Here is a 26,252-nt window from a genome sequence, read left to right on the forward strand (position 1 = left end):
CATCCCGATGCGTGTTGCTTTTACAATGACTGCACCACAGCTTACGTTGGCACGTTCCGGCCTTGTGTCCACTCAGGCCGCACCTGTAACAAACAATGTCCGCACACTTGGTTCCTTTATCCCATGCTCTTGGAACAGAGGGTCGTCTCGGTCTCAACTGCTCCCGCGCCCTCATGACGTTGTCCTCTGGTGGCGGTGTGCGCATTCGCTCAGTATCCTCATAGCTGCGGAGCTTAGTCTTAAATTCCGCAAAACTTATTGTCCGGTCAATTTGCGTGATGTGGATGGCGAATGGTTTAAATGATTCTGGCAGTCCCTTCAAAACCATTGCTACAAGAAGCCCATCACTTAATTTCTCCTCCGCGTTTCTCAAAGCGGTGATGGCGGTCTCTGCACGTATTATATACTCCGTCACACTTTCACTGCTTGACTTTAGGAGTGATGTCAGTTCAGTATATAGGCTGATAATACGTGGTTTACCTTTGCCAGCATAATAGTCTCTTAAAATCTTCAATGCCTGCCGACCATTATCCGCCGCCTCCCTCATTACAAGGGACAAACTTTTGTCATCAAGAAATTGGATAAGCTCTGCATAAGCCTCTTCATTTTTCCCTTCATCGTCCGCCTCTTCATCTTCCTCAATTATGTCCGTAGGACTCCTTAAAATAGTATTCTTCAGTCCCTGTAAGCGAAGATGGCCCAAGAATTTCGTCTCCCACAGTTCATAGTTCTTTTCATCCCCGTCAAACACTAGCCGAGACCAGCGGCTACTGGATCCTGCTCCCAACCTGCTCATGGCGTTAGCTTAGCTTGCTAATCCACCACACGTGCTTCGTTGCGACTTTCCATCAGTGGACAAACGCCGGAAATACTTATTTGGGTGTCTCTGGGCCCATAACCTGTTAGCAGAGTAAGCATAACTTCATTGCTGTTTAGCATCCAAATAAGCGGAGGAATAACGAAACATCAGAGACAGTGACATTTCATTCAACGGGCTCTCCCATTGGAGGCGTGGCTTTATTTATACCCATCATGACCTTTAACCTGTTACGCTATTGGCTTCCGGTCATGCACAACAAATAACACGAATTGGTAACACATTTACCTGAATGTTAACAGTACCCCTGCTGTAGATGTTGGTTTTTTCCAGTAATGTAGACACAAACTCTGTTACTAAATGAACAATTATGTCATTTATATTTTTGTATGCGCTATACTAAACTAAACATTTTAAGATCTTGAAGATTGTCTTTGTCTCCTTTTTCCCGCATTAAATGTGCTCCTCTCATTCAATTATTGGCCCCATCCCAGCCCCCCAAGTAACTTTAGAACCACCACTGGTTACAGCAGTTTAAAGAGAAGGAGTTTAAATGAATAGGATGGAGGTCGCAGAGTCACTGTGAAGTTAACATGATCTTATTTGGGAGGCGTATGGTGCAGGTTCAAACCCCACTGCAGCCAGCATGTCGTTGTGTCCCTGAGACACTTCACCACAAATTGCTCCTGTGGGGATTGCCCACAGTATTGAGTATGTAAGTCGCTTTGGATAAAAGCGTCTAACAAGTGACATGTAATGTAATGTAATGTTATTTCATTATATCACATGTTTAGTCTAAACATAGTTAGTGACAGTAGAGACAGCAGCACATGTGGAACAGAACAGAAAATGATCATGGTTACTCAGTAGCATTTACAGTCATTCCATATCCAAACAGTTAAATTACTTCTTCGGTTTTGTATTTCATCTAAGTGATCTACATGTTCCCATGCTTTAATACATGAACAAATAATGTATCAAATCATGCACAAAGGACAAACAAAAACCATTGCAGAAGACCTGAGAAAAAGCACTTTTACCTCCATTAAAATGATAAATTTCTCTAAAATATTTTCTCTGGAGAGATTAAAAAGTATAATCTGAAAAAGTAATTAGCTATCAGACAAATGTAGTGCAGTAAAAAATGAAATGTTTTTCTCTGAGATGTAGTGTAGTAGAAGTAGAAATTATATATGACAATACATTTTGAATTTACTGTCATTTTATCAACATGTATCAAATGGAGTGTGGCCCCCCCTGGTCGAGGCTGTTGCAACGCAAATATTATAGTTTCTTAAACTAAATTATTATTCTATGTAAATGTTATATACACAAATCTACGTTACCTGAAAACTACATTTTTATAATGAGTTTATTTAATTTATGAAAGCCCTGTAGTTAATGCAAAATAACTGTGCAACAAAAGTGTTTAGTATAATTGAAAATAAAAAACGTAGGTATATTTATTTCATTTTATTTTCTGTTTACTTTATTTTTGTATTTAAATGCCTCGTCTTTTTTCTGATTAGTTTATTTCTCTCATTTGTATTGATCTTATGAGTTTATTGTGTAATACCTGTAAGCAATGCTGTTATGCACATGTGCATTTTTCAAAAGAAATATCAAAAACGTCCCAAAGATCTGAGAGTAAAATACTAATATAAATGGAACATGGGTAAATTGACTTCCTTCCCTTCTACACAACATTTACCCAATCCCACACACATGTATACACTTGACTGAAAAATACAAGCAGGAGCAATATAACTTGTACTTCTTTTATTTTTACCCTGTAAAAAAAGTCAGTTTGGTGGAGAGCTGGACCTCAGTCACTCTAACACTGTGTGGCATTGTGAGGTTCTTCATTTTGTTCAAACATTTCCAGAATTACATTTCTATTCTATCATTGTGAATATATTACCTGTATCGATAAATAACATCAGGTTCATTTACAGCTGGTACATGACAAAAGCAAATAATAATACTTCAAAATCCAATAAATAAAATAACAACAAAGTCAATACTTTGAATTGTACAGTTACAATTTGTGTTTTCATTGCTACAGCTAAAAATTGTCTTAACAATACATTTATTTAGGAAAAGTTAGCTCCTGATTCAAGTGAGTAATTGCAATATTGTTGGACACAGGGAGAAATGTTATTTAAAATGTGTTGGCAATTGGCAATGGCTCTAAAACGTCACATTTGAGCCCATTTCCACAAGACAATGTCATGTCTCAGCAGGTATGATTCATCTGACAAAACTATTTTTTTGTATTCTTCTCATGATGACAAAGATATTTTTATTATTTCCCCCATGTAGAGCAAGCATTTCACACATGCTTGGAGAATGTCTTAATTAGGCTAATTCCCTGTCCTGATAAAAAGTCAATCAATTCATTAAATGATCTGTGAGATTATCTTAATATAAAATGTTCATAGTTGTTTGTTTTCATGTGTAAACAAAATATGAATGTTCTAAAACCAAATCCTACAAAACACCCGTCCTTAAGTTGTATACAGCACTGTATACAACTCTGTCTCCACAGTCGATGAGTTGACATCTAACATCTCTTCAAACTCTTACATTAATAAAGTCTCATGTCACAGTGAAATCCCCCACCCCTGCACGGTGCTAAACACAGAGTACACAAAGACAACTCTTGCCCCAATGAAGCATCTACATATATATATATATATATATATATATATATATATATCATCTAACGCACTAACATAAGGAAGCAGATTTATCTAGTGCACATCATCATTTCACTATTGCATAACCGAGCAGATTCTATAATATAACAACTCTATATTCTACTTAATAATATAGTTTGGTCATTCACTGATAAAAACATGATGTAGATTGTGGAGCTAAAATACAGTCACTGTGAATCAAACATTTCATAAAAACGTTATCCCTTAAAAATATGTATTCCCTTTAACACAACATTATAAAAGTACTGGGATGGGATTAAAACTTCATTTGAACAGCACGTGTCGGACAGGCTGGAACTGTTCTTCATCATGGTACAGTAACATCTTCAAACAAATAACCCTGATTCAGTAAATATGTTGCCATATGTTTTCACATTGGAACCCAGTATCAGCTGTATTAGGATAGGGTCTTCTTGATGAATGTATACAGATTTACAGTGAACAGGTTACTGTAGTGCCTGTAGACAGCAGATTATAACCTGGGTTCCACAGGTGCATTGAATATATAACACATGCTACATGTCACAGCCGAGGACTGTTTGTAGAAAATTACTTCATAATTCAGTCATTCTTGAGTCACTAACAGCAGGCATTTCTAGACTATTTTGATTTAAAAAATACTTAAATAAGATACAATAAATTCAAAAGAAGTTGTTCCTTCAGAAAGCACAAAACTTAACAAGTTTGAGGTTAGCTCGGAGTCGTATGTAGGGACAAAATCTAGCACCAAACTTTGGTCAGGAGGCAGCAGATTAGACTCCTGCTGTCTGGTTGTCATTGAAAAGGGGTTTGAAGAGACACAATTCTCTTTTTTCACGAGTGTAAAAGAGTCAGGACCTCAGCGTTTCTTTGGTCTGGGTCCTGGCAGATATGTCCAGGCTTCCTGCTTCATCCATGGCAGAGACCAGGTTAGGGTCTCTTGGCTGAAGCCTTGGCCGGTGACTTGGCTGATGCTTTGGAGGGGCTGCTCTCACAGGGGGTCACCTTCAGATGGACGAAGAGGGAGGAGGGCGAGAGGCTGGAACCGTCCACTTTGCGCAGCCTGACGTGACGATACCCTGTAGAGAGAAAGGAGAGGAGGTCAGGAGCAGGGAGGGAAGGAGTGCTTATTTACTTAGCAATACTAAAGTGGAAAAGCTACAAGTAAAAGTCTTTAAGTACCAAAAGCAAAAGTACTCGTCATGCAGAAAGGCACATATAAACATCAGATATTTGTTTTAATGATTTTATTATAATTATCGATGTATTAATTTGTTCATAACTTCAACAATATCTGGTTCTCTTGTTCTTTTTAATATTGCTCCACGCTACCTCTTTGTAGATCAGCACAGCTCTCCACTTTAAATATACAGTAGTATATACACTGAACAAAAATATAAACGCAACACTTTTGTTCAAAGATCTAAAACATTTTCTATATACACAAAATAACCATTTCTCTCAAATATTGTTCACAAATCTGAAAAAATCTGTGATAGTGAGCACTTCTCCTTTGGCGAGATAATCCATCCCACCTCACAGGTGTGGCATATCAAGATGCTGATTAGACAGCATGATTATTGCACAGGTGTGCCTTAGGCTGGCCACAATAAAAGGCCACTCTGAAACGTGCATTTTTGCTTTATTGGGGGGGTCTGAAAAACCAGTCAGTATCTGGTGTGAGGGGTAGGGGTAGGGTTAGGGTAATGTTGTGAATTGAGTGGCCCATGGTGGTGGTGGGGTTATGGTATGGGCAGGCTTACAGATGGAGCGCTCCATTTCAGACGCCTACCCGTGCGGGTCCGTGATCGGCACGGGGTGGGCCCCTGCTGAAAAGGAAAACCCCCCGCAGGACTTGAAACGCCCCCTTGATAAATACATTTAATTATAATGAAACCAGCTGCAATGGATAATGGATCCACCAGGGGGAGCCGTGATTAAAAAGCTGCCACACTGGAACTCATGTGAAATAAACAGCTGATCTACAGGTATCTGATATAGCGGATATTTGTTAAGATCCATATGTCACGGATAGGATCATATTCTGTGCTAAATAAGAGACATGTAATCATTTACTAAACATCCCCATGTTTTTATTTAACAAAATAATGTTTAATTCACGTTGGCGTAAGTACAAAACCATCGCTATGTTTTTAGATCAGGAAATGCATCCAGGCTCAAACAAACGATTTTCAATCATCATCCTCACGATCATTTAATGTAGTCTATCATATGTTCGCGAGTTGAAATTAATGCACTAAATTTAATCCACGTGAGTTTACAACAACAAAAATAATCGCTTTGTTTTTATATCACATCCGACCGGAGGAAAATGCAGCACGGGTCTCACTACCGATCATCCTAATCCCACGGGCAAACAATAATATGTACAGTGTTAATAGTTTACTGTATTATTAGTGTCTAATATTACTGGGGATTTCGGAATGGTACTGGATTTTGATTTATTGTATCGGCTTCATATCGCAATATATTCCCGAAGTCTGAAATGCAAAAATGTCCCACATTAGGGCAATTCACCCTACATTTAATCATTCATACAAAATCATATTTAGTTTCTTTTTAACGAAATAAATGTGTTTTAATCCACATAATTTACTGTGTTAATTGTTTACTGTAGTATTGTACACATTACTTTTCGCTGCTTGTTGCACCTGGTTAGAAGCTAAACTGCATTTCGTTGTCTCAGTACCTGCAATATGTGCAATAACAATAAAGTTGAATCTAATCTTGAGCAGGAACAAATGTATTTAGGCTACTTAGTACATATCTGACATAAACGATTAAACACATTTGTGCATTCTTTAAACCGAGTCAAGCCGAGTCCGGAGGTGGCGGCACATTAAAGTGTGCACCTGATTGTTTAACTTGAAGGTGCCTAATGACATTTAATCATTCAAACTAAATCATATTTCGTTTATTTTTAACGAAATAAATGTGGTTTAATCCACATAATTTAGGCCTACTGTGTTAATTGTTTAGTATTGTTTAACTTGAAGGTGCCTGATGTGAACATTTCCAGAAGAACTCTAGCTTGAATGGCCTTTGTAGTATACAGTAGGCCTAACATAGGCGGCGCGTGAGGCTCAGGTTTGGGAAGGCTAAATCACTTTTTTTTTCATTTTACGCTGCCCGCCTCCGGCGTCTATAGAAAAGAGATCAACTCAGTGAAAGCACCACCTGCTGACCGATCAGAGCTCAGTGTGCGGAGTTTAAATCTATCAAGTCATATTACAGGAAAAAGGAAATGCAGTTTAAACTGCCGTATGCAGAGAAGATGCCGACGTGTCGCACTTATCATTCATATCACACTGACATCACATCATCAATCAGATCATCGATCTCACATCGATATCACAATATGTCCTTATCTGAGTCAGCTTCTCGAGCCGTATCTGGCCGTGCAACACTTAGTTACATTGTCACATATACTGTATGCAGACGTATTATTTTAAGCAACACATTAAGTTGACGAAACACTCAACTCAAATGTAATAAAGTCAGATCCCCTCGTGTTTTAGATGGGGCAGTATCATAAAACTGTTGTACGCTTTCAAACACTCGGTAGTTTATTTTTTAACGAGTTGTTCTGTATTCTCCTTGCAGGTGCAACTATGTGGCTTGTATCCTGGATTATATGTTTAAGTCATCATGGATGTTTAAAGTTCATATTTGTCTAATATTAGTTTACTTTTCATTAATGAAGTATGATGTTGCGCTGTCAGTACACTTGTCCCTGTTTGTGATTGGTCAAATGTAGCTAACCCCGCCCCTTTCACGTGAACGCGCTCTCAGCTGGAGAGAGAAACCCTGGCTTGATTTACGGAGTTAATAACCAGCGCCGTAGGACCGTTTAGCGAGATCGCGTTTGTTAGGGTTAGTTAAGATAACTCAAGCATATCCAGGGTCTGTTGAACTGGCTTCGTGGTACAGGGCACAGGTGGCTGCATAGCAGCGCTAATGTCAAAGACATTATATTTTTATTTTACCAGGATGCACTTACACAAATATTTGGGAGCCTAGCCTACAGCACTCGCCGCCCCTGGGCCTACAGTATAGCCCAACCATGTACACCTTCCTTTTTTCCCGTCCAAAGTTTGAATTGGATAAAGGTAATGGTTATCAATGGTGCTTTTATAGCCTATTGTACAATAACTGTGTGATTTATATTGCTTTTCAAATGCATATGGCCAATTTACACTGCTCTTCCCGTCAAGAATATGAATAGAACTTAGTTAGATCACTTTACATTTCTGCAAATTAATTTTTAATCACACACATCTCCCCGTCCCGAAAATGATAAATAAAATAAAAAGAGGAAACCATTTTCAAGTTCAGTTTTCAACGTTTTATTTAAAATAACTGACATAACAGACACCATACTGTAGGCCTATCTGCTGCGGAAACCAGGACGAGTTATTTCGGGATCTGTTTTTCGGGGGCTCCTCAGTCTCTCATTTACCCGGCTCCTGATTAGGACACATCCTGGGGATTGTGTTTACAAACATTGACCAGACCGTTCACCAGCCCCCACCCCCCATGTTGCCTATGCTGTCCTGTGTTGCGAACTCTTTTTTAAAAACGAATTGGCCATCGGAATGTGTGGAGGAATTCTCCCAAGGGTCACATTCCACAGCTCTCTTCCAAAAAGCACTCGTTTGCTTGGAACAAAGAAAACGGCCAAGACACACATTGAGTCCAGAAAATGAATGTTATTAAGGGCTGTAAATATAATAAGCCTGTGTCTAAAATTGACAACAGGCTTATTATATTTACAGCCCTTAAGATACACTTTTGTGTTTAACAGCTGACCACTACCATGACATACTTTGTTTTAGTAGATTTCGCATGAGAGCAAAATGTATAAATATGAGCATTACATTATATGAATATGAGAACAACATGCATGAATGTGTGAGTGACAATATATGAATGTGTGCATTGAAATATGATAATATGAGAGCAAAATGTATGAATGTGTGAGTGTAAATATATACGTGTGTGAGAGTGAAAATGTATGTATGTAAAAGGAGAATATATGTGTGTAAGAGTGAAGATGTATGTATGTAAAAGGAGAATATATGTGTGTAAGAGTGAAAATATGCTGCATTTTGAATGTCCGATAGTCCACCATTTCCACCGGAAATATCAAACATTTAATAAAAGTGAAAAACAATGAACAAGACTTAACGTATTCATCATAATTAATAATATTTATTTCGTTTGGATGTAGGATTTTTGACTTTGTTTAGAGCAGTGATCTTCTACTATATGAACATTTTGGACCCAAAATCACAAAAAAAAACGTAAAAACAGATTTTGAAAATGATATTATTTTTCATATGTAACACAAACATACACAACGAAACCATTTAAAAGCTGGAAATATATACATGGGATGTCACTATGATAATGTGAAAGTTTGATTGAGGTAGCATGGGATTTCATTCTGATAAGGCAAAAGTGTTATTATAAATATAATACAAATATATATATACACATTATGTACAAAAATCAGTTTTTTCTGTCTTTATCTGTGCCACGCTTCAAAGCGGTTTCTGTCAATACGACACAGAGGGCAACATCACAGGTTCCTCCTCCTCCATGTCAAAAAACAAGCTTAAAGCTTGACTCACGTTCAGAGTTCTCTTCATCATAGTTGAATCTTCAAAACTCTAAATCTATCTAACTATATCTAAATTCTCAATGTTTGTCTGTCACTTTACTTCAATCGCAGTCTCCCGCCGTCCCTCTTCGTCTCTTTTTGTCTCGTTTCGTATCACTCCGTTTACCTGATTACCTCACCCCCTCCCTGTTAAACACATCCTGTTGAGCAGAATCTACAGTTTCCAGTATTTTCCGTTTCGTAAAATGATCAAATACGGCGAAGATATTAAAATATGTGCTTCCATTATTCATACTTCTGAAATATATCTGTATTAACTTTATATCATCGTATGTCCGTGTTTACTGGGTCTTTTTGCATGAAACAAAGACTGGCATATAGTTTCAAGCCAGTACTTTCGACAGAAATACACATATACATCCTGTTGAGCAGAATCTACAGTTTCCAGTATTTTCTGTTTCGTAAAATGATCAAATACGGCGAAGATATTAAAATATGTGCTTCCATTATTCATACTTCTGAAATATATCTGTATTAACTTTATATCATCGTATGTCCGTGTTTATTGGGTCTTTTTGCATGAAACAAAGACTGGCATATAGTTTCAAGCCAGTACTTTCGACAGAAATACACATATACATCCTGTTGAGCAGGATCTACAGTTTCCAGTATTTTCCGTTTCGTAAAATGATCAAATACGGCGAAGATATTAAAATATGTGCTTCCATTTTTCATACTTTTGAAATGTATTAAATTTATATCATCGTATCTCCGTGTTTACTGGGTCTTTTTGCATGAAACAAAGACTGGGATATAGTTTCAAGCCAGTACTTTCGACAGAAACACACGGCAATGTTGTTCGGACTGTTGTTTTTATGCGGCACCGGCTTGAACAGGTCATGTGATCTGATCACGCCGGCCGACTCCAAAGGGTTCATATTAAATACATATAAGTATTTTTACAACTTGTATTTAGAAATACTCTGTTGTAATTATTGATGCATAAATGTGTTCATCCATTCAATGTGGCATCTGCTATAATGGGGTTAATGTATGATATTACTTAATAATACAATACATTATAATATATGATATGATAATTACATTTTAGTTTTATTCATTTCTTATTTCATAGTTTCTCATTATTATTATTTTTATCGCTCATCTTATTTTTGATTGTATTCATCTGTGTGAATCTGTGCTGTCCTGTTTTTCACTCTCACCCTGTTGCTGTTTGAACTACTGAATTTCCCCACGGGATTAATAAAGGTCCATCTTATCTTATCTTAATGTATACGTTGATTTACTTCAATCTACTGTACTGTGTAAAACACCCCAACAATATTACAAGAAATATACTGCATAAAGCAAACTATATACTTTATTTGATCTAAAATATTGATGTTTTTTCATTATAGTAGCTTGTGAAAACCATACAGTAACAAATAAGTGATTACATGCTACAGTATTCAGCAAACACAACTGCAGAGCTGCAAACATTGCAAACAGACTAAGTTCATCAACACCCAGTTGTCTTTGTGTATTTTGTGAATGAAGCGCCATCTTATGGTTAAATCCTGTAATTAAACAAATGGGGAAATTGGGCAACGCCCTCTAGCCATTTGGCAACACCCCCAGCCACTGGCATCCGCTGGGCTTTTGACTGGGACACACCCATCTGAGTCTGATCTGGAGTGCTTCATCTGTATGTTATGGACGACGAACACAGGCCACTCGATTCACAACATTACCCTAACCCTACCCCTAACCCTAATCCTACCCCTCACACCAGATACTGACTGGTTTTCGGACCCCCCCCAATAAAGCAAAACTGCACGTTTCAGAGTGGCCTTTTATTGTGGCCAGCCTAAGGCACACCTGTGCAATAATCATGCTGTCTAATCAGCATCTTGATATGCCACACCTGTGAGGTGGGATGGATGATCTCGGCAAAGGAGAAGTGCTCACTATCACAGATTTTTTCAGATTTGTGAACAATATTTGAGAGAAATGGTTATTTTGTGTATATAGAAAATGTTTTAGATCTTTGAGTTCATCTCATGAAAAATGGGAGCAAAAACAAAAGTGTTGCGTTTATATTTTTGTTCAGTGTAGTATTGTAAATTTTATGATATTTCAATGTACGCAAGTTTCCCACATAATTATACTTTGTGTAAATATTGTCTTAATCTTTCATTTGTTACACATTGTTTTTCTTCTTCTTCTTCTTCTTTCGGTCTCTGTATGCACCATTTATACCAAAGCAAATTCCTCGTATGTGTAAACATACATGGTAATAAAACCCATTCCGATTCAGATTCTGAATGTTGCCCTTATTTTTTATACTTCTGGTTAGCTTAACCTATAATAAAATATAATAATGTATCAGTTGTAATGTTAATTTCTATTTTGTTTTTATAGTCTAAATGTGCAGTGTAATTAGTAACTTAAAGGGGACCTATCATGCAAAATGCACTTTGTGATGTCTTTTATACAGATGTAGCACTCCAGATAGGACTCACATGGGTGTGTCCCAGTCAAAAGCCCAGCGGATCCCAGTGGCTGGGGGTGTTGCCAAATTGCTAGAGGGCGTAGCCAAATTTCCCCATTTGTTCAATTACAAGATTTAACCATGAGATGGCGCTTCATTCACAAATACACAAAGACAACTGGGTGTTGTAGAACTTAGTCTGTTTGCAATGTTTGCAGCTCTGCAGTTGTGTTTGCTGAATACTGTAGCATTTAATCACTTATTTGTTATGGTTTTCACAGGCTACTATAATGAAAAAACATCAGTTTTAGATCAAATAAAGTATATAGTTTGCTTTATGCAGTATATTTTTTGTAATATTGTTAGGGTGTTTTTACACAGTACAGTAGATTGAAGTAAATCAACGTATACATTAAGATAAGATAAGATGGACCTTTATTAATCCCCGTGGGGAAATTCAGTAGTTCAAACAGCAACAGGGTAAGAGTGAAAAACAGGATAGCACAGATTCACACAGATTAATAAAATCAAAAATAAGATGAGCAATACAAATAAAAATAATAATAATGAGAAACTATGAAATAAGAAATTAATAAAACTAAAATATAATTATCATATCATATATTATAATGTATTGTATTATTAAGTAATATCATACATTAACCCCATTATAGCAGATGCCACATTGAATGGATGAACACATTTATGCATCAATAATTACAACAGAGTATTTCTAAATACAAGTTGTAAAAATACTTATATGTATTTAATATTAATAACATGATTAATTTCAGATGATAATACTTTTCAGGGTTAGGTCCGGTCTGACAGCGCTTAGCTCTCTGCTGCAGAGAAGATCACTGCTCTAAACAAAGTCAAAAATCCTACATCCAAACGGAATAAATATAATTAATTATGATGAATACGTTAAGTCTTGTTCATTGTTTTTCACTTTTATTAAATGTTTGATATTTCCGGCACAGACCCTTTCATACCGGCAATGCGCGATAGAAACAACAGAAAGTGCGATAGTTTAAATATGCCAGTGTTAATTTCGTCAACGAAAACTATGACGAAAAATGTTCGTCAACAACCTTTTTTACATGACTAACGGCCCGTCTACACTACAGGCGTCGAAAAGCTTGAAGCTGGGCGTGTCTGAAGCTTGGCGATTTTTTGCGAGCAACGCGACCAACAACCAATCACATGAATCTCCCGCCCCCGACATACAAAGCAATAGCAATGTTAAAACGAAGTAAACTGGATATAAAATCCCCAAACAGGCGAAAACCTACCAGTTTCACCCACTGTCTCTGCCACCTCCCTCCATGCCTGGTTCCTCCGGTTTGTATCCCGGTAAATAGTTCGGGTCGGAAAGAACCGGGTGATTTGCTACCGTAATTTCTCGTTTGGAATATGAGAAAATGAACTGCGGTCTGGCTCTCCCAGCTTGCACGCGGTTTGATTGGCTAGCGCTTGTACTGGCGGGAATTGCAAAAACGGGATTTGATTGGCTGACGCCAGCTTCGAGCAAGCATCGAGCCTCAAAAGTTGAACAGTTGTTCAACTTTTGACGCCATAGACGCTCGCGATGCTTGCAACGCCTTGCCATGCTACCCACAATGCAGTTCGGCGAAAAATATCCTACGTCACCCCATTCAAATGAATGGGCGAAGCGTTGAAAGCATTTTTTGACGCCTGTAGTGTAGACGGGCCGTAAGACGAGACGATGACGAGCTAAAAATAGATTCTTGATAACGAAAACTATGACGAAATGTATATTTAGTTGTCGTTGATGAGACGAGACTAAGGTGTTAATGGTGGACTATCGGACATTCAAAATGCAGCATATTTTCCCCCAAGTGTCCATCTTGTCTGTCAAAATGCATCTTACGTTTCTAACTTGCAATATCATTATTTCCGCTCTCTTCACTCCAGAAGAGCGATCTCCCTGTGTCTCTCTGTGTGCGGGGCCTAACAGACATGCTACAGCGGACACAGAGATATGCCGGGGACGGAGCGTTCAGAGAGTATAGAGACACATTTTGACTAAAAGTTGACTAAAATGTAATTTTTCATCGACTAAAAGTTGACTAAAACGTTTTGAGTTTTCGTCGACTAAAACTAGACTAAAACTACGAAGGATAGGAATGACTAAAATGTGACTAAAACTAATAACCATTTTCGTCTAAAGACTAAGACTAAATCAAAAACAGATGCCAAAATTAACACTGAAATATGCGAACACAAACCTACAGACTGGGGGTTGGGAGATCACAGGAGGGGGGGGGGGGGGGGGAGAGCTGTGGAATGTGACCTTCCCCCTTTGGAGACTTACTCTACACATTCCGATGGCCAATTAGTTTTAAACAAAGAGTTTGCAGCATACAGCATAGGCAACATGGGGGGTGGGGGCTTCTCAAAATATTTTTGTTTGTTGTTGTTTTGTGTCAGTTTTACGTCGCCACTTCCATTCACATTTGTCATCATTGTTCCACAATGTTTATCATCAAATTAATATCCATATATTTTATACTATACTTGCACTGCTTACCGTTTTCATGCTTTATATATCTTAGCATATTCATACACACTGTTAATACTGCTCACAGGCTGCTAGTGTATTCATACCCCTCACTGTTTATTCATCATTCAATTCATTCTATATTTTATTCTGTAGATTGTGTACATTACTTTTCACTTTACTGCTTGTTGCACCGTTAGAAGCTAAACTGCATTTTGTTGCATTTCATTTTCGTTACCTGTAATCTGTGCAATAACAATAAAGCAGGCATCTTTATTGTAGCCTCAACAATCAAGTTCTAAGTAGTGCAATATGAAATAAAAACAACTACACTCTTTTGGCAGTGTTGTGGTGCCGAGAGTTGGGAGTCGGAGGCGGGGTATCAAAGGTACAAGCTAGACTTTTATTTAGCATCTGAAAACCATTGTAAACAACTTCATTCCCGGGAAGCGAAGACCGGCGGAAACAGGAAGTCCGGTTCACTAAAATGTCCGTGCAGAACAATACCCCAACCCATAGATCCGTGGGTGAATAATGTCAATCACCACAGTGTACACATTAACAACAACTACACTATTTTGGCAGTGTAACAATTAAACAAGAACTACACTCTTTTGGCAGTAACAATTAGATAAATAATAAACTGTCAGACTGACACTGAAGACAAACAAACAATTTTCAGCAATCAATCTGTTTAGTTGACTCTGGGTGACATGTGGCGATTTAAAAAAATCGTTTTTTGGCTGTTTAGATGGTGTTGCTCCATCTGGGTCACTGCCGGTGGTTGAGACAGTGGGGTCTTTGGCGACTAGTTTTATAGCCTCATGTACATTACTTAGGTGCTCCAGGAGATTGGCATTGCTGTTATTCGATGTGGACAATGCTTTTTGTCCTGCACACAGTTTACATTTGACCATAATATTTTGTGCGTCCTTTATCCCCACAAATTGAAAATAGTGGTTATATCTCCAAGTTGTAAATGCGATGCCGCTCTCGCTGATACTTGCATCTGCCATAGTGTGTGTGTGTGCTGGTGGTGAGCATTGCCGTGTATATGTGTGTGTTAGCAAGTGTTTGTGTGTCTGTGTATTTTCCCCATAAGGCAAGACCCGCCCAACTCTGTCTCTGATTGGCTTACCCTGAAATGTTACCCCGCGTTAACCAATCATCACTCCTCTCTGGTCACTTTCACTTTTCCATGGTACTGTGAGAGGACATCGCTGTATTCGCCTGTAAGCTACATCCGCAGGGAGATTCGGTTCAGTTCCATCACATAATGTAACGCAGTATAACCCATTTCAATCACAGTAACTATAACGGCGTTACTGAATGGGAATAGGTAACTAGTAACGTTATTAGTTACCGCAAAAGGTAGTTGCGTTACAGTAATGCGTTAGTTTGTAACACATTAGTCCCAACACTGGTACACACCTGGGGCCTCATTTACAAAGGGATATACGCTCAAAAAATGGCGTACGCCAGATTCTACGCAATGTTTGTGTTTTATAAAATACTAACTTAACGGGAAAATGTGCGGTCCTCCACGCAAACTCTAACCCATGCGTACGCACTAAGCACAAACACGGGAGGGACGAGAAACTGCGACACCGTTGGCAGAAGGAAGAATGGAGAAATATGTGGAAATAATACCATAAATAAAATGTTACCTCTCTTATCATATATGAATAATTCATTTTCAAACATTGATTAAAGCCAATCTTAAAATGATTAAACAAACGCCTGTTTGCGACTCCTCAGTGCACACAAAACGTAACTTGGAGAAATAAATAAATACGGATATGTTATTTAAAACCATCTAGAATATGTTGTGTTAATGTTATGAAATGTTTTCTCATAAATGATGCGTTAAGCAGGAGGACAGAATTACGTCTAAACTGACGCCGTTTTGCATTTCCATAGGTTGTAGATACGAGCATGGTTTTATATACTATCACGTTTAATTGTGTTTTATGCCGTTTGCCAAGACTTGATAAGTCGCTCGTAAAACACAGGAGGTATGGAAACTAAGAACACCATATGTGGTAAATTGTACAGCTAATATAACACAACACATTAGTTGTATTTCCTTTAACTGGTGGATTATGGATATATAGTTGCTGAACGAAAGCTGGAACACAAACCACCAAATACAAACAAATAATTCAGATCCAGTCGTCATGACTCCACTCCGGAGGGATTCCCCCGATCATTTCTTACAGTTTCTCATCAAGGGGGTGTCTCCTGTCCCCGGTACAAACACACTGCCTGAGGAAGGCTATGTGTATTAGTTTTATCATTAACCTTTTTCGGACCACTTCTTTATTTATTTTGGTGACGATCCGACCTCCATGCTGCTACTCTGGTTCAAACTGCATCCACCAAACAATATGATTTATCTCGACCTCCCCAAAATAACCAAAATATGACGCGGTGTGGGATGTATTTTTTAGCTGTTCTGTCGTCATTTCCTGCGATCTTCTTCATAAAGTCAGTCAAAATGAATGAATGGGCGTTTCTTTGACTATTTATAGGCAAATATGGGCGTTACGTGAAGCCCGCAAAAGCTGCACCGCATTTCGAGTCGATTGTGATTTATAAAGGGAAACCGGCGTAGGAAGTGCCGTACGCACTTTCCTCGCCGGTACGCAATGTTTGGTGAATCGGAAAATGTCGGAACATTTCTGTACCTATTTTTTGGATTTCTACTACGTAAGCAACCTTCCCACGTGAATCCTACGCACAGCGTTATAAATGAGGCCCCTGATCACCTGAGAGCTGCCGTTTCATTCAGACTGTTTAAAAAAAAACAACGGTCTGATTTTAACAACTCAATGTGTGATTGTTATAGCAGTAATATTAGACACTAATAATACAGTAAACTATTAACACTGTACATATTATTGTTTGCCCGTGGGATTAGGATGATCGGTAGTGAGAGCCGTGCTGCATTTTCCTCCGGTCGGATGTGATATAAAAACAAAGCGATTATTTTTGTTGTTGTAATCTCACGTGGATTAAACTACATGTATTAGTGCATTCATTTCAATTTGCGAACATATGATACATTAAATTATCGTGAGGATGATGATTGAAAATCGTTTGTTTGAGCCGGGCTGCATTTCCTAATGAAAAAACATAGCGATGGTTTTGTACTTACACCTATGTGAATTAAACAACATTATTTTGTTAAATAAAAACATGGTGATGTTTTGTAAATGATTACATGTCTCTTATTTAGCACAGAATATGATCCTATCCGTGACATATGGATCTTAACAAATATCCTATCAGATACCTGTAGATCTATCAGCTGTTTATTTCACATGAGTTCCAGTGTGGCAGCTTTTCACGGCTCCCCCTGGTGGATCCATGATCCATTGCAGCTGGTTTAATTAAAATTACATTTATTTATCAAGGGGGCGTATCAAGTCCTGCGGGGGGGTTTTCCTTTTCAGCAGGGGCCCACCCCGTGCCGATCACGGACCCGCACGGAAAAATGACCCGTCTGAAATGAAGCGCTACATCTGTACATAAATATGTGTCCCCGGTGCGTCGGGGAACTCACACAGCATCAGAAAATAAAACCCTCTCTCTTTTCCTCCGTACCCAAATCTTTTAAAAACGGGTGTACAACGAGCGGATACAGATTCCATCCGTTGTGACGTCATAGCGGCGGCGGACCCACAGAAAGTTGCTATCAGAAACAATGCCTGATGTGTTTTGGACATTTGTGTTTACATTAGCAAGCTAACAGAGCTAACCTGTGTTTAAAAAGCAGGAAATAAAAAGAGAACTCACCTTGTGATAAACCTGCAAGAGAAAAAGCATTTGAGCTCCATACTATTTCAGAAATAATCCTTGACGTGGTTTAAACAGGATGGCGTTTTATCACAACCGAATGTAACTTTATCTCCGGTAGAATTCTGATCAGGCATTAGCTCCGCCTCCTCTTTTTTTTTTTCAAGCTAAGGACCCACAATCTGCGTTTCTCTAACAGGGCTGCAAAAGAGGGGTTTGAGCAGTATGAGGGATGGCTACAATGGGTGATCTGTTTGGTATTTTGAAAAAAAACAACTTCACAGACATGTTTTATATAGGTATGGCCCTACAATATATTTTTCAAATATAGCATGATAGGTCCACTTTAATCTGTAAAATAAATGTAGTGGAGTAAAAAGTAAAACATTTGCCAACAAAATGTAGTAGAGTAAAGGTATAAAGTGGCCGAATGAGAAAACACTCAAGTAAAGTACAAGTAATTCAATATTTTACTTTATATGTTACATCCCACCACTGGTCAGGAGAGCAGGTGATTACTCATACTGCACTGGTACCATCAAACTCCCCTCCCCCACACACACCTGTACGCAGACTGGAGAAAGGCAGGGTGTATTGTCCCAGGAAGTCGTTGCTGGAGGTGTAGTCATGGTCCTCCACCAGGAAGCGGACCAGAGCCAGGTCAGGAGCGTGGATGGTGAAGTTGAAGGTGCAGTCCCAGCGGGGGTTAAAACCTGAAACAAGCCGGAACACTTACTGACAGACCTATCCACAACGAAAAAACTTCAAAATACAGTTATACGAAATGTGTTGACATAGTACATCAGTTTGTTCAGTGTACACCAAGTTAGAGTTCCCCTTTATTGACATCTCCAGAAATGTTTAAAAAAATGTACCATACTACACACAAGGTGGTGTGTATAAAAGCTGCCCTCTGCTCCTGATACTAGGATGAGCTAAATGCAGAGGGTAAATATCACAGTGTGTGCAGTGCTGTATACATACCCGTGTGTGACGATAAAGAGGGAAATCGATCATTTAAATAATCAATTTCCATTCCAAACTGGATGTTATTTTACACTATCAATTAAAGGGGACCTATCATGCAAAATGCACTTTTGTACGTCTTTTATACATGAATATGTGTCCCCGGTGTGTCAGGGAACTCACCAAGTGTCAGAAAACACAACCCTCTCTCTTTTCCTCCATACCCAAATCTCTAAAAAAACGGGGCTGCAACGGATCTGATACAGACTAGTAGTAAAACACATGCCGCGTTCGTCTCATTAGTATGCATACAAAAGTGACAGGTCACACCTCCCCCACTTATGCAAATGAGCTAAGTCCCGCCTCCCATTTGGTCGAGGTGTGAAATCCCAAGGTGTGATATCCCAAGTAGGTGTGAGATCCGTCGATAGGAGGGGGGTGATGTGTATTCACAGGTGTGAAAGGCCCCCACTGTTGCGCCTTATGGCGCCTAATAAAAATAAAACAAATTAAAAAATGTAAAATGAAAATAAAAAAAATTAAATAAAATGCTGCTTCAATCACATTAGTATGTATAGAAAGTGACAGATGGGCCCGCCCCCCCCAATTATGCTGATGATGTCCCCCACCGTCCCCCTCACACCCCTTCCTGTCTCCTCCCGTCCCCTCACCCCCCTTCCTTTGACTGTGATGTCAGAAGACAGTGGGGGGTGGAGTTAGATAAAAAAATAAAAAACCAGTCGTTTCCACTCATCAAGTCACCTTTCAAAAAAGAAAAATGGCCAAGAGACGCCTCGATATGGGTTTAATCAGCGAGACGCCTGTGACAACTTACAGCCATCTGGCGGGAGCGCCAATCAAGAAACGGATGCAGTATATGTGCCGGGTTCAGACGCCTCCAGCCGAAGAACTTCATGAAGAATGGACTCTGAAAAATGGCGATGTTTGGGGTTATGTATTCAACTATATGGCGAATGGACTGCATTTCTACAATCTGAAGAATGGAGAAACGTATGGACCCCGCAGTGTTAACCTCAACAGATTGGGCTGTGTTAACTCTGGTGTCTTACAGAGATCTCCACGCAACCACTGTATCGGAGGAAGTAGTGCATCAAGAAACCATAGTGGAACCAGCGGTGTACAAGATATTTGCAAAGAAAAGCAAAGAAACACAGACAGCATGCGAGATCAAAGAAGAGTTTTCACCGCTACCCCTCAATGTGGAGGAAGAGGAAGAAGATATTCCCCCGCCGCCAGAAATGAGAAGAGTCCTGACAAGCACCGTCTGGGAAACTAAAAACGGACCATCTGGGCGATGGTATTACCGCGCAAGCCGTTAGGTGACGCTGGGGAAGGACCCCTCTGATGATTTTGTTTTGGAGTATTTCAACTCTACATGTGGGGTTTTTCAAACATCCTTGCGTGTGCCTCTGACTGCTTGGCTGAAAATGATTGATGAGAAATCTACAAAGCTTAAAGAACTTAAAGTCAGACATCGATGGACATTATACTGGTGAAAAAGACTCTCACTTTTGCAGATGACTCCTCCTCCCACTCAGCATAACAAGTCCCACCCCGACTAACATTACTTTTTTTAAATATATATATATTTTTTTAGATGCTCTACTTTTGATTTCTTTCATGTTATTTGCAAGTTAGCGTCCAAATGTTTGGAAGATAAGGAGGAAGGACAATCAATACTGTATATAGTAAAGTGTGTCACCAATGTAACCGGTTAGAACTCAAAGTGGCGATGAGGTCTTAAAATGTATGGAAAGGGTCTTAACAAAGGTCTTAAAAAGGTATTACATTTGACTTCAGGATTCCTGCATACCCCCTGAATTAGCATGAATTAACATGATAGCGTATGTAACAATAGTTAAGAATACAGTTCTGGCTGATTTGGACAATCTTGGAGTGGTTTGGGGAGTTATTGAGGAAGTCAAGGATCAATTTCAGAACCAATGTATGTAGTTGTTTTGCTTGACATAATCACAGTGCTTCGCCTGCAGATGCCCTGCTGGCACCTTTTATCCAGCTCTGCAAAGTTGCAGTCCTTTTAGCTGCCTCCTTCAGATTTCTCTCTCTCTCTCTCTCTCTCTCTGCTTCAGTCTCCTCTGTCTTGAAGGCATTCTTAAACACAGAAATGTAACATTAGGCTATGCATAAAATAACCAAACGATTATTACATTAACTAATTTGAACAGTAATTCACATCATCATCTCATAACAAAATAAGCTAAGGCAACTACTTGCATTCAGTGACTTGATTTTTTTAAATGAAAACCAGGGATATCTTTTGTTTTGCGGTCCATATCTCATTAAAAATATCTAATGTTAGTAACTATTAAAGAAAGAATGGGGACAATTCTGTTTTAATGTAGTTTGACCATTGTAACTGCTGTGCAGACATGCTGATAAAATAGGGCTTCTAACTAATTACCTTAAATAAACTCACTAATTAATGAAACCAGTTCAATACGCATTATTCTTATTCTTATCATTCTTTATGAGCGCAGTAACGGTAAGGTATCTAATTACTTATTTATCTAGTATTCCATCACATAATAACAGAGATGGTCAAACTGAAGTAGAGACATGGCAGAAATCCTACAATGAAGCGGGACAGTAAAGGGGAAGTCTCTTTGAAGAGGGTATTAATAGTTTAAAGATCTTAATGCCCCCTTGATCATGTATTTTCTTTTTTAAAAGACTGTTTCTCTAAAAGGCAAGTTTTGTGATTTTAAGACTTTTTACAGACACTCGGCAGATTTGTGTGTAATTCTCTCACAAAGGAACAGTAAGTCTCTTACTTTTTTTGATAGCGTTTTTTATGTATGACAACTTTACAACTGGTAGAAAGTTAAGTACTTTTTCTGAGCAGATTGTCCGGTGAGTATGCTGTCCGTGCAAGAACTGGGATGTGTTCAGCCTCCAGGAATTGTGTACAGATCCTTGCAACATGGGGCCGTGCATTATCATGCTGCAACATGAGGTGATGGTCGTGGATGAATGGCACAACAATGGGCCTCAGGATCTCGTCATGGTATCTCTGTGCATTCACAATGCCATCAATAAAATGCACCTGTGTTCGTCGTCCATAACATACGCCTGCCCATACGATAACCTCACCACCACCATGGGCCACTTGATTCACAACATTGACATCAGTAAACCGCTCACCCACACGACGCCACACACGCTGTCTGCCATCTGCCCTGAACAGTGAAAACCGGGATTCATCCGTGAAGAGAACACCTCTCCAACGTGCCAGACGCCATCGAATGTGAGCATTTGTCCACTCAAGTCGGTTACGACGACGAACCGAAGTCAGGTCGAGACCCCGATGAGGACGACGAGCATGCAGATGAGCTTCCCTGAGACGGTTTCTGACAGTTTGTGCAGAAATTCTTTGGTTATGCAAACCGATTGTTGCAGCAGCTGTCCGAGTGGCTGGTCTCAGACGATCTTGGAGGTGAACATGCTGGATGTGGAGGTCCTGGGCTGGTGTGGTTACACGTGGTCTGCGGTTGTGAGGCCGGTTGGATGTACTGCCAAATTCTCTGAAACGCCTTTGGAGACGGCTTATGGTAGAGAAATGAACATTCAATTCACGGGCAACAGCTCTGGTGGACATTCCTGCTGTCAGCATGCCAATTGCACGCTCCCTCAAAACTTGCGACATCTGTGGCATTGTGCTGTGTGACAAAACTGAACATTTTAGAGTGGCCTTTTATTGTGGCCAGCCTAAGGCACACCTGTGCAATAATCATGCTGTCTAATCAGCATCTTGGTATGCCACACCTGTGAGGTGGGATGGATTATCTCGGCAAAGGAGAAGTGCTCACTATCACAGATCTTTTCAGATTTGTGAACAATATTTGAGAGAAATGGTTATTTTGTGTATATAGAAAATGTTTTAGATCTTTGAGTTCATCTCATGAAAATGGGAGCAAAAACAAAAGTGTTGCATTTATATTTTTGTTCAGTGTATTATTCAAATATAGCATGATAGGTCCGCTTTAAATAAAAGTGTTTTTGTTACATAAAACAACTATCAATGTTGTAGTTTTCAAGATCTATAATTAGCATAAGCATTGGCCATGCATTACATGTATGATCTATCTACCAAAAAGGTTGCTACTGCCTTTAATTGGTCAAAAGTTCTTGGGTCAATAGAGTAGGCATTTACCATTGTTGTCCACATGAGGCGTTTTCTTCTTGTTGATGTCGATGGGAACACCATGAACCTCCACCCACACATGAGGGTCCACGATGGAGGTGGGTTTGTCCCAGTCTGGTTTAGGCAGCTGCTGAGCCGAGATGACCTGAAAAACAATAAAAACAGAGCATCATTTCATTAGAGAATCATTATTCTGAGAGCAAGAAAAGCTTATCTGGCAACAGTTCAAACACTAATGCAACTACACTCTTATTTCCTCCATGGCTCATGTTAAAAATCATGTGTATACAGTACATTGCATTTAATCACATTAACGGTGAATATTTTTGTGTATGAGGCTTACTGGCAGTGAATGCCGGGGGATTACAGTAGTTGTATCATTGCATTGTTTTCTATCGTGTGTTTTGTATCAGTGCAAACTATTGTCTCATTTGTAAATGCTTATACTTTGCTTTACATTGTCATTTTTTATCCACTTCTTTAAGTTGTAGCGTAAAACCTTTGTTATGCCTTCTGGACATTTTATAAAAATAATTGTGGTTTTATGCTAGGCAGAATCATTATCTGTCCAGAACCGAATGACAGTTTGGCAGCCCTACCCGGAAAGTGAGCAGCACAGGTCTGTGGCCTGGACCCCCCCCAACGTTCTCCGGGTTGAATTTGGTGTCCGGCTGGCACATGAAGGGGGGCTTCAACATGTACCCACACTGACTGTTCTGCAGGAAGCGGCCCTGATTCAGGTCCATCTGCTCACATGGGGTCTGAAAATTCAAAGCAACTGGAGAACACACACAGATGTGTTAGCGGCACACCATCAGACTGAGGTCACCTGCAACAGTCTCTTTCACTGTTTTACTTTATTGTTTTATGTCTTATATTTATATATACAGGTTTTGGGAGTAATGGATTACATCATCAGGATACAAAAAAAAGTTTGTATCCAATTTTTTAAATATAGATCGATATATTATAGTTAGATAAATTGTTGGGATATATATTCAGGATACTTTAATTCCTCTTTTTAAATACCTTTATTTTTTTAATGCAGTAGTGGACACCTGATTTATTAAACAAAAATATGTCTATGCTTTGGATTAATGTATACATCTTAAACAGCATTTATAAACTATTACTGTTACAACATTTTGAATATGAAATATCTTGGTTTTCTTCTTTTATAAGGTTACATTGTTACATACACGTAAGTAAAAAACCTCATGTCTTATCTTATCAACATATATATTTTGATACTTTTTTTTGACAAGTTATTTTAACGGATTACATTTTTAAATGAACCCTCCCAACCCTGTTTATATATTTGTATGGCATTGTTGTAGGAGCCGAGGACTTTAGATTTCAATATCAAGAAGTACACTGTAGCTACTGTGCATAGGACGATAAAGCTTTGAATCATTTGAGAGGAAAGTAGGAACTAAGATTGTATGACTTGTTGACTCTGTTTCTCCTGGGACATTAAATCAGCTCTCACCAATTTGACAGCCTGCGTTCCACATCTCCTGAGGGTTGTAGTTGGAGGACTGGAGGCGCTGGCCTGATGGGTAAATCCTGCTGAGCTGGTGGCTGTTGTGACGCACAAAGTACATCCCTGGAGGACAAGAGAGCACCAATTAGTCCAATTATAAACTAAAGAAAGGCACATTTAGTACTCTGTTACAAGTAGGGATGGGTATCGAGAACCGGTACTTAGTCAGTACCGGTAGCCGATTGGACGGTATCGGTATACCGTTAAGCCGCTGGACAAACGGTGCTGCTATCGGTATATGAATTACGCTACTTCCTTAATTTAAACAATTCTGGTTGGTTGGGAACCCTCATCCCGTGTGACATATCCGGTTTGAGTACCCCTCTGATTGGCCACTGTGAATGCCACTCGTCATCTCTCCTCACAGCACTCTTATTATTGTGAGACTCCCGGGGGGAAACGCAACATCTTGCAAGAAACAGCATCTTAACATTTAACAACCTATTAATGATGCATACCCACTTAACGGGAAGAAACTCAGCTAACAGACGATATTAGAGATGTCCCGATCCGATCACGTGATCGGGGATCGGAGCCGATCACGTTATTTTTAAAAGATCGGAATCGGGAGAAAAAGATCGGGGATAGGGAATCCTTAAAACAATTATTTTATTTAATGTTACAAAACAAAAATGACCATGTTCACATCTTATAGTCATCCTGAGTCCTTAGTTTTGGTTTAAAATGACACAACATCATGTATGTGTTCTTTTGGGCTTGTTTTCATAGACCTGGTTGCTTATTCCTCTCAAATCTGGCAACAGAGTGGGCGCAGTGTCTAATAGTAGCAGTAAGCTAACGAGAGGCTACGTTCAGCTGGTGACTCGGGAGTCGGGACAGAGCAAATGTCAGGAGTTTGGAAGTATTATAAAATTGAAAGCGAAGGCAGTGTAACAGCCAGATGCAATGTTTGCAAGAAGGAGGTTCCGCGTGGTGGAAAGAACAGAGCTACGTTCAACACGACCAATCTAATACGATTGTTTATTTTTGTTTTGTTACTGCACTATCTGCACTCAATTTGTTTACATGGTTATTTTGTGGTGGACCACTGATAAGCTTTATTTTGTTTTGATCCAATGCTGCACAACTGAACTGATCCAATGCTGCTGTGAAAAAAAGAAGCTATATCCATGTTGGATAGAATGGATAGTTGGGTACTGTCATTTAAATAAAAAAATAACCTTAAGGGACAACTTGAATGCTTTTTTCCTTTTTTTTCTCTTAATGCATTGCATAAAGATCGGATCGGGAAAAATCGGTATCGGCAGATTGTCAAAATCAAATGATCGGAATCGGATCGAGAGCAAAAAAAGGTGATCGGGACATCCCTAGACGATATCAACAATTTTTACCAACACGGAACAGAAGTCCAACACTAAATCAACACTTAACGGCTAACGGGGCTAACTTTAGCACATAACTGGCAAAAGCGATCTTTTCTGTTGTCTGCACAAACAACATATCACATGAAAGCTGAGATTCCACAGATTCCAGTGGTATAAGTCTCATCACTGTACAACCAAAACTCACTGAACTATAGCAGCCAGGAAAGAGCAAGAAAACAACTTCACTTTACGTAGCCATGAT

General features: G+C 39.1%; 1 protein-coding gene across 1 annotated transcript in view; it reads right to left on the minus strand.

The window, feature by feature from the left end:
* Positions 1–2,581: 2,581 nt before the first annotated feature.
* Positions 2,582–26,252, minus strand: part of plcd3b (phospholipase C, delta 3b) — a 75,844-nt gene continuing 52,173 nt past the window's right edge. Inside the window, exons 12-16 of the mRNA XM_034214872.1 lie at positions 24,612–24,728; positions 23,722–23,900; positions 23,132–23,267; positions 18,537–18,686; positions 2,582–4,595 (exon numbers count right to left, since the gene is read on the minus strand). Of these exons, the coding sequence (XP_034070763.1) occupies positions 4,447–4,595; positions 18,537–18,686; positions 23,132–23,267; positions 23,722–23,900; positions 24,612–24,728 (731 nt within the window). The 3' untranslated portion in view covers positions 2,582–4,446. The remainder of the gene's footprint in view (positions 4,596–18,536; positions 18,687–23,131; positions 23,268–23,721; positions 23,901–24,611; positions 24,729–26,252) is intronic.

Source organism: Gymnodraco acuticeps, unplaced genomic scaffold, assembly GCF_902827175.1.
Source record: "Gymnodraco acuticeps unplaced genomic scaffold, fGymAcu1.1, whole genome shotgun sequence".
NCBI lineage: Eukaryota > Metazoa > Chordata > Actinopteri > Perciformes > Bathydraconidae > Gymnodraco > Gymnodraco acuticeps.